Here is a 13,250-nt window from a genome sequence, read left to right on the forward strand (position 1 = left end):
ATTTTTTTATCCACACAACTTAAAAGTAAAATTTTATTAATCATATTTGCACTTAAAAACAATTACGATCCTCCTTGAGTGATACTATGTGGCAAACCGCGCATACTAATCCATTTACCAATGTACAAAAAGTCTACGACATAGTTACTATTTTGACACAGAAAATTTCGGACGAGTATTTTATTAGAAAAAAATATATATATAATAAAATTTGAACAATTTATACAAGGTGATAACAACGGAAATCTAGTGGATTAAAAATTTATACAAAACGGAAATCTAGTGAATTTTGTCATGCATTTGTGATATTCTATTTTGAGATTATATTTATGATCCATAAAAATATTTGAGAACAGAAATCAATGATAATTATTATTCGATCACGATGGTAGTTACTCTCCACCAGCCTGAAACAGTAAATGTAAATAGCAGAGAAATTTAGTTACTAGAAAATACAAAAAAAAAAAAAGGAAGAGGGAATCGCATGCATTTCCTCATCTCCACTCTCTAAATTACGTATGAGAACAAAATCAATTCCAATGCCCAGCAACTTCATATCCCTAAATCATTTCCTTAAATTTAGCATTGCGAATTTGATTTCCATCCGCTTTCTTCATCACGAGAAGCGAAGATTTGATCGTTAACTCCATTTTCTGCACGCACTTTTGATTTAATTTTTGCTCCTGGGTTGCACTTTTCAAATTCGATTTTATTCGTGAAATTCATCCATTTTCTCCAACGAGTTTTTGGAAGGCTAACCAATTCTATGCGTTTCCTTTCTTTAATTTACGTTTTTTTCGGTTATACATTCGTCATTTTGTTTCCGCCCAAATTCAATTTTAGATTGTGTTTTTGCCTAATGTTCGTTGATTGTTCGCGGTTGTTTCCTTTTAAGCTCGATCGTCTACAAAATCAAACAATTTCGGATTCATTCTTCATGCTGAAATATGAACCTTCTGGTCCGCGTAAGCGAAGCCAAAAATTTGCCTCCGATGGAGGCCAGCGGCTTTACCAATCCGTATGTGAAGCTAGAATTGGGGCGGCAGGCGTTCAGGAGCAAAGCTGTGAAGAAATGCCTGAATCCGTCGTGGTCCGAGGAATTCATATTTAAAGTGGACGACTTGAAAAGGAAGCTTGTTGTGTCTGTTTTGGATGAAGAAAGGTGTTTCAATAATGATTTTGTTGGGCAGATCAGAGTGCCCGTAGCTTGGGTTTTCGAGGCGAAGGATCAATCCCTTGGCACTTCTTGGTACACTCTGCATCCCAAGAGCAATAATGCCAGGAACAAGGATTGTGGTATGGCGTTTTCCTTCTTGTTGTGGCAGAGATTAACGTGTCAATTAGTTGTGGTTGTGTGTGTGCACATTGTGGTTGGTTTATGCTATTTATACTTGAATGCATTATGCATATAATGCCAGTACATGTTTTGCATTCTAATTAGCTGTTCTGTGCACATACTGTACTTGAATTTTTTAGTTTCTTTGAGCTAGTTTCATTTGCTTAGTTGTGATTGTTGTAGATTTATTCCAAAATCAGAGAATTGGAGGCTTTACTGCTGTGAAGTTGAATACATATGCATATAGTAATTGCTATTTTGTTAATTTCTGGGATTGCTGAAGTCTTGATATGGCTAGTTTACACCAGATTGACGCTACTCTGTTATTCTACTAGGTGAAATTCTTCTCACCATTTATTTGTTGCAAAAGAATACGCCATTAGACTTTCCACCCACCAGTGATTCTGCAATGTTGTCAAGAAAATATGCTGATTCTCTGCATGATTCCCCCTCAATGTCAATGTCTTCCTCAGTGGCATCTTCTCCTATGAGATTAGAGGAAGAAGTCCCGTTGAAAGAAGCAAAGGTTAACGCGCCAACATTAGCTGGTCGAATTGCAAAATATTTCAATAAGAATGTAGAGCCAACAGCCATTAGCTCTATTGAAACTAGTGATGTATCAGAGGCTGAAAGTAATGATTCGTTGAGTCTAGAGAGCAAGTGTGTAGAACCTTCGTCATCAGTTGATTTCGAAGAACTAATGAGAAGTTTGGAGACGAGAGAACAGAGTGGTGAAGTTCCAAGTTGTTTACCTGGAGGAGTAGTTCTTGATCAATTATATGCAATAACTCCTCGAGAATTGAACTCCACAATCTTTTCTCCAGATTCAAGCTTTTTCAAATCTTTCGCGGACATGCAAGGATCAACTGATTTACAAGTAAAAGCATGGGAATTCGATAATAATGGTGAGAGCCTAAAACGGCTGGTGTCATACATTAAGCCACCAACCAAAATGATTAAAGCTTTGAAAGCCACAGAGGAGCAAACATATTTGAAAGCTAAAGGTGGGACTTTTGTTGTTTTGGTCGTTGTGAGCACCCTGGATGCTCCATATGGCAAAACTTTTAAGATAGAATTGCTTTACTGCATAACTCCTGGTCTAGAGCAGCCATCAGGGGAGCAATCTTCCCAACTGGTTGTTTCGTGGAGAATTAACTTCTCGCAGAGCACCATGATGAAAAGTATTATTGAAAATGGAGCAAGACAAGGCATAAAAGAAAATTTTGATCAGTATGAGAAGTTACTATCCTGCAGCGTAAAGCCCCTTGATCTTAAAGATATAAGTTCTGAGAAAGACCAACTTATGGCATCTCTTCAGGTAGAGCATCACTCTGAATGGACATTGGCAGTTCAATATTTCGCCAATTTCACAGTAGTCTCGGCTATTTTCACGTGGTTATATCTGCTCACACACTTATGCATGGTTATGCCTAGCAAAGTTCAGGGTCTTGAGTTTGTTGGTTTAGACTTGCCTGATTCCGTTGGTGAGATCATAGTAAGTATTTTGTTGGTTCTGCAAGGAAAACAGGTGCTGAAGTTAGTGTCCCGCTTCATGCAAGCGAGAGCACAGAAAGGTAGTCTAATATTTCAAATTGGCAAGTTGATGATGGATGGACTGTTTTAATTTTTATTCAAATGAATTCAAGCATAACGTGACTTATTACTTTAGTATGCACAGGTATCCGATTAAGATATATGATATATGTGCCCATCTTCCCCTTTATATGTCTAAATCAACATCGAACTTTGGCCTACTATGATACGATTTGAGAAATGTGTCCATCTTCCCCTTAAAAAGCCTTATATGGGTAGAGGATACTCCAATCTTATATATAAAACGTGATCTTTTACCTAGTTGATGTGGGATAGAAAGAGTGGCTTCAACGAGATATATGCTTTTTCTGTCATTTTATCAGATTTTTATTTCCAGTTTATACAACTATTTCTAAGAGGCCATTTGTTTTTTTAATTTGTTTTTGTGGTGTGCACTATAGGAAGTGATCATGGAATCAAAGGAAAAGGAGATGGGTGGTTGCTAACGGTTGCCTTAATTGAAGGAAGCAATTTGGAAGCACCTAACTCAACTTCACCGTCATCTGATCCTTATGTGGTGTTTACTTGCAACGGGAATAGAAGAACCAGCTCTATCAAGTTTCGAAAATCAGAACCTCTTTGGAATGGTATATATGATATGCTTTCCCCCTTTAGCTAGCTGCTAGCTTGTCATACATTATCGTAGTTCTTAACTAAAGCAATAAGCAGCTACAATTACAATGTGTATGTCATCAGCTTCTTCATTGAGATGGATGGTTCCTTGCAGAAATCCTTGAGTTTGATGCTATGAATGAGCCTCCATCTAGGTTGGACGTGGAAGTGTTCGATTTCGATGGGCCTTTTGTTGAACCCTCATCTCTTGGGCATGCTGAAATTAATTTCCTGAAAACTAGTGTTTCCGACTTATCTGATGTCTGGATACCTCTACAAGGAAAGTTGTCTCAAGCATGTCAGTCAAAGATACACTTACGAATTTTCTTGAACAGTACTAAGGCTACTAATAGTTTCCAGGAGTATATAGCTAAGGTGGAGAAGGAGGTTGGCAAGAAGGTACCTTCTTTATTAGTTTATGCTTCATTTCACTTTAACCTCACAATTTTCTCCGCCATATATTTCTTTGAGCTGATCACTCAGGTTCATGAAATTCTTGTAGATAAGATTACGGTCTCCTCAGACAAATTCAACATTCCAGAAGCTTTTTGGGTTGCCCCCGGAGGAATTTCTCATCAATGACTTCTCCTGCTACCTGAGACGTAAAATTCCTCTCCAGGTAGGTGATTCAAATGTTTATTCAAATATTTTTTTTACCATTTATTGGAAAATACGAACACGCTTTACTATTATCCTGTAAAACTAATGATATTTGTTGAGGGTCATTTATCTCAGTGGATTAGTGTGTGTCTGCCAGTGCTTTGACCAATTGATTACTTCATGCGGCAGGGCCGTCTGTTTCTTTCAGCAAGAGCGGTTGGGTTCCATGGAGATATATTTGGTCAGAAGTCAAAGTTCTTATTTCTCTGGGAAGACGTGGAAGATATTCAACGCATCCCTCCCACTCTATCATCAATGGGAAGCCCTGTCATCAGCGTGATTCTAAAGCCTGGAAGAGGAACTGATGCACGGCATGGAGCACGGTCACTAGATGCAAAAGGCAGGCTGGGGTTTCATTTTCATTCTTTTGTATCTCTCAATGTTGCCCACAGGTAACATTCACATATATAACTTTTAATGTAGTATATGTACATGATTACTTCTAGCAATGATTTTGCATGTTTATCCTTTGGTTTTCAGCTGTCAAGCTGTGAGCTTATTAGTTTCTTTTCTATCCTTACTGCATAAACAGCTATCTTTCCCCATTATGTTTTACACTCAGTGCCGTTCTTGGTTTTATTTTTGTTTCTCCTGTGATGTGTTTTCCGGAGTCAGTTGTTTGCTTTGTTGCTTAGAGAGTGTGACAAGTTGCCTTATACTGAATCTAACAGTTTAAACTGCATCAGATTGATTCTTTTTTCATAACTCTCAGGCCTAGGATATTGGGTTTCTATTTTCACATCCTCCATGCCATTGCATCCACATAGATGATTAGTGGACTTCTTTTATTTATCTAACTACAGAAATGAGAATTGATATTAACCTTTATTGAATAGTATAATCAAAACTAAGGTTTTGCAGCACAGTTCTTGATATAGTTCTAGATTTGAGTAAGACCAGTCAGTCATAAAGAGTTCAAAAATTGTTTATCTGTCATCAAGAAAATTCAGAATTATATTTATTTAAACAGAAGCCTAATGAGAAGCTAAATTTGATGAAAGTCATTACAATAAATGTGAGTTAAATGACAATAAATGGATGAGTTCATTATGTGTGGGTTATTTGAAAGAATGTTATAAGTGATTTGTAATACCTATCTTTCCATTAGCATATTTCAACCTCTTCTCATTTAATTTCTTATGTAACCTTTTGTGCATGTCAGATAGTTACTCCGTATAGCATGTACACACATCAATTCTTCACATCGTCCTAGTGTGTATTAAACAGAACAATGTTGGCACTCTGGAGGGCAAAAACCTTGCCACCTAAACCGAAGGAGGAGATGATACCAGAGAAAGAATCTGAAGCAAATGATGTCCATGCTTCTGAAGACGAGTCTGTCTCTGAAACCATTCAAGCTGCAGAGGAGGAGCTTGAAGTTCATTGCGATTTGATAGAAGACAATGACTCTGATGCTAAAATCCACCCGACTGAGGAGACCGCTCCTTTTCTGGGAGTTGATGATGTTAATGTGTCCACGGTTTATTCTTCCATCCTACCACTTCCGGTTAGTAAATGTACTCCCCCCACACGCCCACACCAGACATCACTAATGACATATGGAAAAGGAAAATAATTAGATCCGTACAATTTCACTGGTACATGAATGTAAATATTAGAAGATGGTACTTCAAACTTATAAGGGCATTCAACTTTCACTCTTTTTCATATGGTGAATGTTGTTTTGTACTCCTATTTACTTTTTTTTTGTGCCATAGTCACTTTGCTTGTGCAAAATCTAATACTCCATTGTTTACTTGTAGATTAGTTTCTGCATGGAATTGTTCGGAGGAAGCGAAATTGAGGAGAGGGTGATGGAGAGAGCAGGATGCCTTAACTACTCTCACAGCCCTTGGGAATCGTATAAGGCAGACGTGGATCAGCGACACCTTTACTATAAGCTTGAAAAATGCATACCTCTCTACAAAGGGGAAGTTGCGAGTACTCAGCAAAAGCTTCGCCTCTCTGTTAAAAATGGTTGGCTCATCAACGAACTCATGAATCTCCAAGGCCTCCCACTCGGTGACAATTTTTCAGTACGGACGCATGCTTTATAAGTTTATCAATTTATCATTATCTCCCCCTTCTAAACCATTATGTGCTGCTTTGCTTATTTACAGCTTCACTTAAGGTATTACATCGAGGATCTCCCTGCGAATTATGCAGCGTGTAGTGTTCGAGTGAACCTCGGCGTTGCATGGCTGAAATACACCAGAAACCAGAAACGAATCACAAAAAATATCACTTCGATTCTAAAGAAGCGTGTGAAGCTTGTGTTTAGCATATTGGAGAAGGAATACATTGCAAAGTCATAGACATATATGTCAAAAATGTCTACCATTATTATGATGCAATGATATATACCAATATACCATGTGTGATGTATAGATAACTCCATATACATGTTATTAGAGGCTAATGTAATGTTGTCTACAAAATTCAAAAAACTTTGTTAGTAAAATATGCTTAATGGGTGGATAATGTACTATGAGCATTTACAGAATCACAGTGCATCCACATTTGCGGGTTGGTGGGGCGTGCGGGTTGTCAATTGGGCCAACCATATCGGGATGTCGGGCTATCAGTTATGGACGGGGCGGACACAGAAATCTTCACTGATAGGGGCTATTTTTTTTAAAAAATATTTTGAAATATAATCATGTACTCCCTTTGTCCATGATTAATTGAGTCTGTTTGATTCACCTCGGATTTTAAGAAATACAGCGAAATTAGGGTTTAAAAAGTTAGTTAAAAGAAGGTCCTACTTTTAATAGTATATTAGTTTTATTTTATATTAAAATGTGAGTGTGATAAGTTAGTGGAATGTGGGGTCTATTACCAAGAGTAGTAAAAAAATAAGAATGTTAATTAATCATGGACGGACAAAAAAGGAATTGGTATTAATTAATTGTGAATGGAGAGAGTATAATTTAGCTCACTGATTAGTGGCTTTTTTATAAGAATTTACATAAATTTGATACTCCCTCCGTCTCATAGAAATAAGTCATTTAAGGTTGTCACGAGTTTTAATGCGTAATTGGTAAAGTAAGAGATAATGTGAAAGAATAGTTGAAATTGTGTAGTAGATGGTGGAGCTCATAAATGATAAAGTAAAAGAAGAAGAAAAAAAGGTTGTTATACATTAACAGATGAACTATTTCTATTGGATTTTGGACGGACGAAAAATGAAGTATGAGATATTTCTATGGGACGCATGGAGTATAAATTAAAATATTTACAAGAAAAAGTAAAATAATAGTGATAGCATATCTCTCAAGTCGTTATTGAGAGACACTTTAAGAAATATAATGGAAAGTGAGTTGAAAAAGTTGGTGGGATGTGGGTCCTAATTTTAAAGTATTAGTTTTATAATAAAATGTGAGTAGGAATGAGTTAATGGAATATGAGGTCCACTACCAAAAATGGTAAAAAGTGAAGTGTGTCAAACTTTCAAAGATGGACCGAAATGGTAAACTGTGTCAAACTTTCATTGATGGAGAGGTAGTAATTTTTATTGAATAATATATAGGGTGGTTGGCTATAATTTTGTTAGGGTAGTTGTAGACCGTCCAAAATTGAAATGAGATGGAAACTTGTGAAGTATATCCATATTGCAGTGATAAAATTCTCTCTGCCTCTAAACTATTAGGTAGAAACGTTCTAAATTGAAATGAGATCGAAACATTTGAATACTAACATAAAAAACATTGTTCCTTGAAGTGTCTGAAACTCATTTGAGAAAATCAATATGTTGCCTAAACATGTACTACTATTAGAACTTGAGTTATAGTATTATGATAGTAAATGATTAAATATTTTTCACAAATCTAACTTTTTCTATGAAAAAATGAAACTAACAAAAAAGAGATGTGCACCAAATCTCTCAACAAGTTCAAGTATGAAAAATCACACACAATTGTAACACAAGTTGATAAATAGTGACAAGAAACATTGCCCGCAATGGGGAGGACTCCTGTCTGAAACCAAGGGATCACCAGATGTATGTTTAAGAGCATATTGTGAGCGACATAAGAGCTGTAAAATACGAGCAGTTTGCTATATCAAGTAAAGGGGCAAATGACATAATGTAGACCTAGAGAATATCAAATCTAAACAAACAATACTAAACATGGAGTATAACCTTTGTTACACTACATAATATAGCTCAAACCAACAATGATTCTTGTGTGTTGTTCAACATACTCAAGTTGCAGAAATTGTTACATGAAACAAAAGGCACTATCTAATAACGTAATTCATGATCAGGAAAATATACCAATAATGTAAGGGAAAAAGAATATAAAGGAATAGATTGTATGTTAACAAATGGAGTATGTGTTTGATTGCCCGGGGTACAACATTTTTACCTTTTGGCTTCTAATCTGCCACAAGCACTTCGAGGTCATAGTTGACGTACTCCTCTTGCTGCACCTTCTGAACTTGTTGTGCTGAGGCCACTATAGAAGCGCCACGAGATGTTTAGGAGTATATTGCAAGCAATGTAACAACAGCAGAAACTGAAAAACACGAGCAATTTGCTATCAGTTTAAAGGACAATGTAATAAGGAAAATATACCAACTATGTAAGGGAGAGAGAATATTAAAGAATAAATTGTATATTAACAGCTGAAGCATGTTTTAGATTATAAGGAGTTGGATCATATTTACCTTTTGGGTTCTAATGTATAACAACTTTGAGGTCGTAGTTGTCATACTCTTCTTGCTGCACCTTCTGAATTTGTTTTGCCGAGGCCATTACAGAAGCGCCACACTGAACTACATAAATTTTTTGGAGAGTTGGGATATCTCCAATGTCACAAGTGATTTCCTCTAGCTTATAGCAATTGCTTACAACCAGAACCTGGAGTCTAGGGAAGTTTGTCTCATCGGCTTTCCAACGCACCAGATTTAAGCAGTCAAGATGTAGAAACTTCAGAGAGTGAAATTCATTTCCTTCTGTAGCCTCCCACTTTTCCTCTGCCTCTCCTTTTTCTTTCAAACACACATTTAAGTACTGCCAGCACTTCCAGATTCGGTAGTGCACAAAGTGTTGTCAACAAACTCCCAAACAGTACACAGCTAAGAAGAGTTAACTTTCTGAGATTACATGGAAATCTGAGTTTTTGCAGAAAACGGCTCCCATCTTTATCCAGTTCAGATTGGCAAGTTAATGTTTCGAGTTTGTGAAGATGGCTAAGATCAACTTCAATGTTTGGTGAGTCTTCATAATAGATTCCCAACTTTATGATATTTGGAATTCTTTCAAAAAAGCCACTACTAATTAGCTTAGGAGTTACCCACACATGGAAAACCGTCTGCAACTTCTTAAGATCAAAGTTTATCTTCTGGACTTTGATTACCGTCTCCACCAAATTAATATGTCTTAGCTCAGATATATCCCATAATTCAGATGGCACATAGGGCATAAAGTGTGGACAAATCAAGGTTTGCAGATTGTGTAATCTTGATATTCCATTAGGTAAACCTGAGCAGCAGTTGAAAGCTAAGCTAAATAGCGTAGGTTGACAAGTTGTAATATTTCTTTTGGGAACTCCTCCAATACCATGCTCATTACATCTAGCACCCTAACCAATCTTAATATGCAAAAAATAGGAGATATAATCTTACCATTAGTGCATATAAAAGATCGAGCAAGTGACATTAATTGTGGTGAAGCACACAAATCTTCCATTTCATACGATGACTCAACACTTACACGCCGCATGGAATTCTTAACGTTAGAAAACTTATCCTCATTCGCTTTCCTTATGCATAAATCCCTCAAAAGATCATGGATTGAGTAACTCATTGCTTTCCCATTGGACTTTTTTCGTGTTACCAAAAGTAGATTCCTCTCAACGAGAACTTTTAAGTAATCCTCAGCCTCTTCCTCCAAACTATTATCACCATTAGATTTCACAAATCCTCATAAGTCTAGATCCCTTAATCAAATTATCTTCTGGAAAAGCTCCCATATATAAGAAACATGGTTTCAAGTAAATGGGTAAGTGGTTATAACTCTAGGAAAATATATTGGAGAAACGCTCCTCTGATTCAACAATGGAAGCTTTTACATCTGTTGAGAGATGCTCCCACACATCTATTGATCTTTCGACCTTTGACAATAGCCCACCAATCACATGAATGGCAAGAGGAAGCCCACCGCATTCACTCGCAATCTTAGTTCCTATCCATTGCAATTCAAGAGGGCAATCCTCTTCTCCAAACACAATTTGGCGAAGTAGATCCCAACTTATAGACTTGTTAAGCAATTGCAGGTTATGATGCAAACTCTTGGAGTTTATAATATATTGGGCTACGTTAGACTCCCTAGTGGTGATCACAATTCGACTGCCATTATTGTTGTCTGGAAAATTCATGCGTATTTCATCCCTGAAATTGGTGCTCCGTATATCATCTAATACAATAATGTATCTTCGGGCAAACAATCTCTGATGCAATATACCTTTCAACTCATTATCTTTGCACTGAATTAGTTTATCACTGAGCTTTTCATTTGGGCCACCGAGAAGACTTAATAGAATTTCTCTCATATTGGGAAGTTGTGAAATTGCGGCCCAGCCACGATGATCAAAGTGAGTAATAATGAGTGGATCATCATAAAGATTCCGAGCAAGAGTGGACTTACCAATCCCACCCATCCCAGTAATGGGGATGATCTCCAACTTGCTCTGCATATTTGTAAGACGACCCTTCAACTGCAACAGATCTGCATCAACCTCCACCACCATGAGGTTTGCAGATTCAAGCTGTTGGGCTGCTTGCTGCACTTTTTCACCATGCGAGAAAGAAGCACCACTGGCACTGGATGAACTTCACCACTTGTTCCATTGCCAAATCCAGATCATGAGTTACTTGCTGCAGATCTGGTGTGGAAAAGGCCAAGCTCACGCGGTTGGAAACCACTACCTCAAACTTAGAACGCAGGTGTTGCATGAGTTTTAAAGAAACCATGCGTGATTCAATAATGTCTTCTGCTTTATATGCAACATCTCTGATTTGGCTCCCCAAACATGGTGTATTGGTTTTTCAAGAATGTGCAGCAGAGATTCAGCTTTTTGTAGCATGGATTGGAGTTGTGGTTTGCTGCGATCAACATTCCAAAGTGATTGTTGGAGGATGGTGATCATGAGTGATTGAAGATTGTGTGCCATGTTTCAGATCTCTTTCTCCCAAACAAAACACAGCAAGGAAGAAAGATTGTTGCAAATAAGGAATGATGAAACTCACCATCAGAGCTGCAACAAACTTGTTGATCAATTGAAATTTCTGGCAGCCAGCTCAGTGTTGACCTCGAGCAAATAGTCAAAATATTTGTTATTATACCGGTTAGTTGCCTATTATTTAATTACAGTGGTTTACTTCTAATAAAATGCCTTGAACCTGTGCAAGATTTGCATTGTTATAAACAAAACCAAACTGAGATGCCTCAACTTAGACATCGACCAAATTTCAGTTGGCGGATGTGTGATTTTGAATCAAGGTTTGCAGACATCCATTGATTTTTCTTATCTCGCAAAAACCATCATGGAATTGTTGCAAACATAAATAAATCAAGATTAGTGATAATCTCTATTTCTTAAAAATAAAAACTTTTTTTTTTTTACTTAAAAATACAAACTTTCCATTTTAGAAAAAAAATCTCTCTTTTTTGCTATTGCACTTTTTCTTTTTCTCCTTCTTTACCAATTTTACATTAAAACATATCTTTTCAAATGTTTCTGTTTTTTAGAAAACTGAAAGAGTATATCATACGAGCTCACTTTGAGAAAATGAATCAATAATAAGACTACTTACAAAAGAAAGATGGCTGAACAAGGATCACGCGCACTGGGGCTCCCATTCAGTCAAGGCTCTGCAAATACAGGCCATGACAGAAGAACATTCAAACTAAATATAAAATTAAAGGTCGGTCACTAGTTTGCCCCATTGCAGGAGGCTAGTCCAGACTATGAAATGCGAATGTGGCGCACTATAGTTCGACCACTAGTCCGGACCATTGTGGATATTCTTAGAGTATTGTTAGTAGAAAATGAGATCACTATTTTAAAGTGCAAAACTTTTCATAAATATAGGTGGACTATTTTATTGGCTAGACGAAAATGGAAATATTGTCTATTTTTATAGGACAACTTTATTTATTTCCAATTAATTCTATATTCCTATTAATATTTTTGTTAAGCTATACTCCCTCCGTTCCAGATAATTCAATCCAGTATTCCATTTCAGACCGTCCCATATAATTTGTCTCACTTTACTTTTACCAATTTTGGTAGTGGACCCTATATTCCACTGACTCATTCCTACTTACATTTTATTATAAAACTAATACTTTAAAAGTAGGACCTACATCCCACCAACTTTTTCAACTCACTTTCCATTAGATTTTTTAAAACCCGTGCCAGGTCAAAATGTCCCGAATTATCTGAGACGGAGGGAGTACTAAATAGATTACCTATACAAGTGACAGTTATTTTTAACCATAACGCATGGAGAGATGAAAATTCCCTTTTTCATGCTTAAATTATTATAATTGTTTAATGAAACATACAAGTAAAATAACAATAATTACATAATTGGATGTGAATAAATATGATTATTTTGTATTTCATTGGATAATAACACTAAAAAATTAATTATATATGCATATAGTTGTTTTTATAACTTGGAATTTTAGTAATTACTTCCTCTGACTATAAAAAATAGACTAGTTTTACTATTTGAGATGTTCACTAAAATTAGGCTAAGTTTAAAAATGGAAAGTTTTCAACAGATAATAATTGTTCACATAATTTATAATATGGACCACACAATCCTCTAACACTCATTCCACTACCTTTTCCCTCACTCTCTCTTACTTTTTTTCTCCATCTCTTACTTTACCAATTATATATTAAAATTATATATTAAAATATTAATTGAATGTAAATGACTATTATTATTTTATTGGATGGTAATGTTAAGAAATGAAGTATATACACGTGTAATCGCTTTTACAATTTTGAATTTTAAAGATGATATAATAATA

At 36.2% G+C, this 13,250-nt stretch overlaps 1 protein-coding gene and 1 pseudogene across 2 annotated transcripts; one reads left to right on the forward strand and one right to left on the reverse strand.

Moving 5' to 3' along the window:
* Positions 1-430: 430 nt before the first annotated feature.
* LOC125212365 (C2 and GRAM domain-containing protein At1g03370-like) lies at positions 431-6,671 on the forward strand. Of its 2 annotated transcripts, XM_048112509.1 has the most exons (9): positions 441-1,296; positions 1,672-2,910; positions 3,331-3,516; positions 3,657-3,940; positions 4,044-4,160; positions 4,331-4,593; positions 5,429-5,708; positions 5,965-6,237; positions 6,322-6,671. In XM_048112509.1, the coding sequence occupies exons 1-9, from the start codon at positions 948-950 to the stop codon at positions 6,514-6,516; spliced, it is 3,186 nt and encodes a 1,061-aa protein (XP_047968466.1). In that variant the 5' UTR covers positions 441-947; the 3' UTR covers positions 6,517-6,671. The 2 variants fall into 2 exon arrangements, with proteins under 2 accessions (XP_047968467.1, XP_047968466.1); XM_048112510.1 differs by lacking the exon at positions 6,322-6,671 and having other exon boundaries at positions 431-1,296; positions 5,970-6,125.
* A 2,208-nt stretch (positions 6,672-8,879) lies between these two features.
* LOC125209602 lies at positions 8,880-11,176 on the reverse strand (annotated as a pseudogene).
* Between the last annotated feature and the right edge of the window lie 2,074 nt (positions 11,177-13,250).

The sequence above is a fragment of the Salvia hispanica genome, chromosome 3 (assembly GCF_023119035.1).
Source record: "Salvia hispanica cultivar TCC Black 2014 chromosome 3, UniMelb_Shisp_WGS_1.0, whole genome shotgun sequence".
NCBI lineage: Eukaryota > Viridiplantae > Streptophyta > Magnoliopsida > Lamiales > Lamiaceae > Salvia > Salvia hispanica.

Bases quoted from the DNA above. Each gene is read 5' to 3' on its own strand.
- LOC125212365 (XM_048112509.1), top strand. From the start codon at position 948: ATGAACCTTCTGGTCCGCGTAAGCGAAGCCAAAAATTTGCCTCCGATG. The intron at 3,941-4,043 runs GTACCTTCTTTA...AAATTCTTGTAG, and splicing joins AGAAGGAGGTTGGCAAGAAG to ATAAGATTACGGTCTCCTCA. The intron at 4,161-4,330 runs GTAGGTGATTCA...TTCATGCGGCAG, and splicing joins GACGTAAAATTCCTCTCCAG to GGCCGTCTGTTTCTTTCAGC.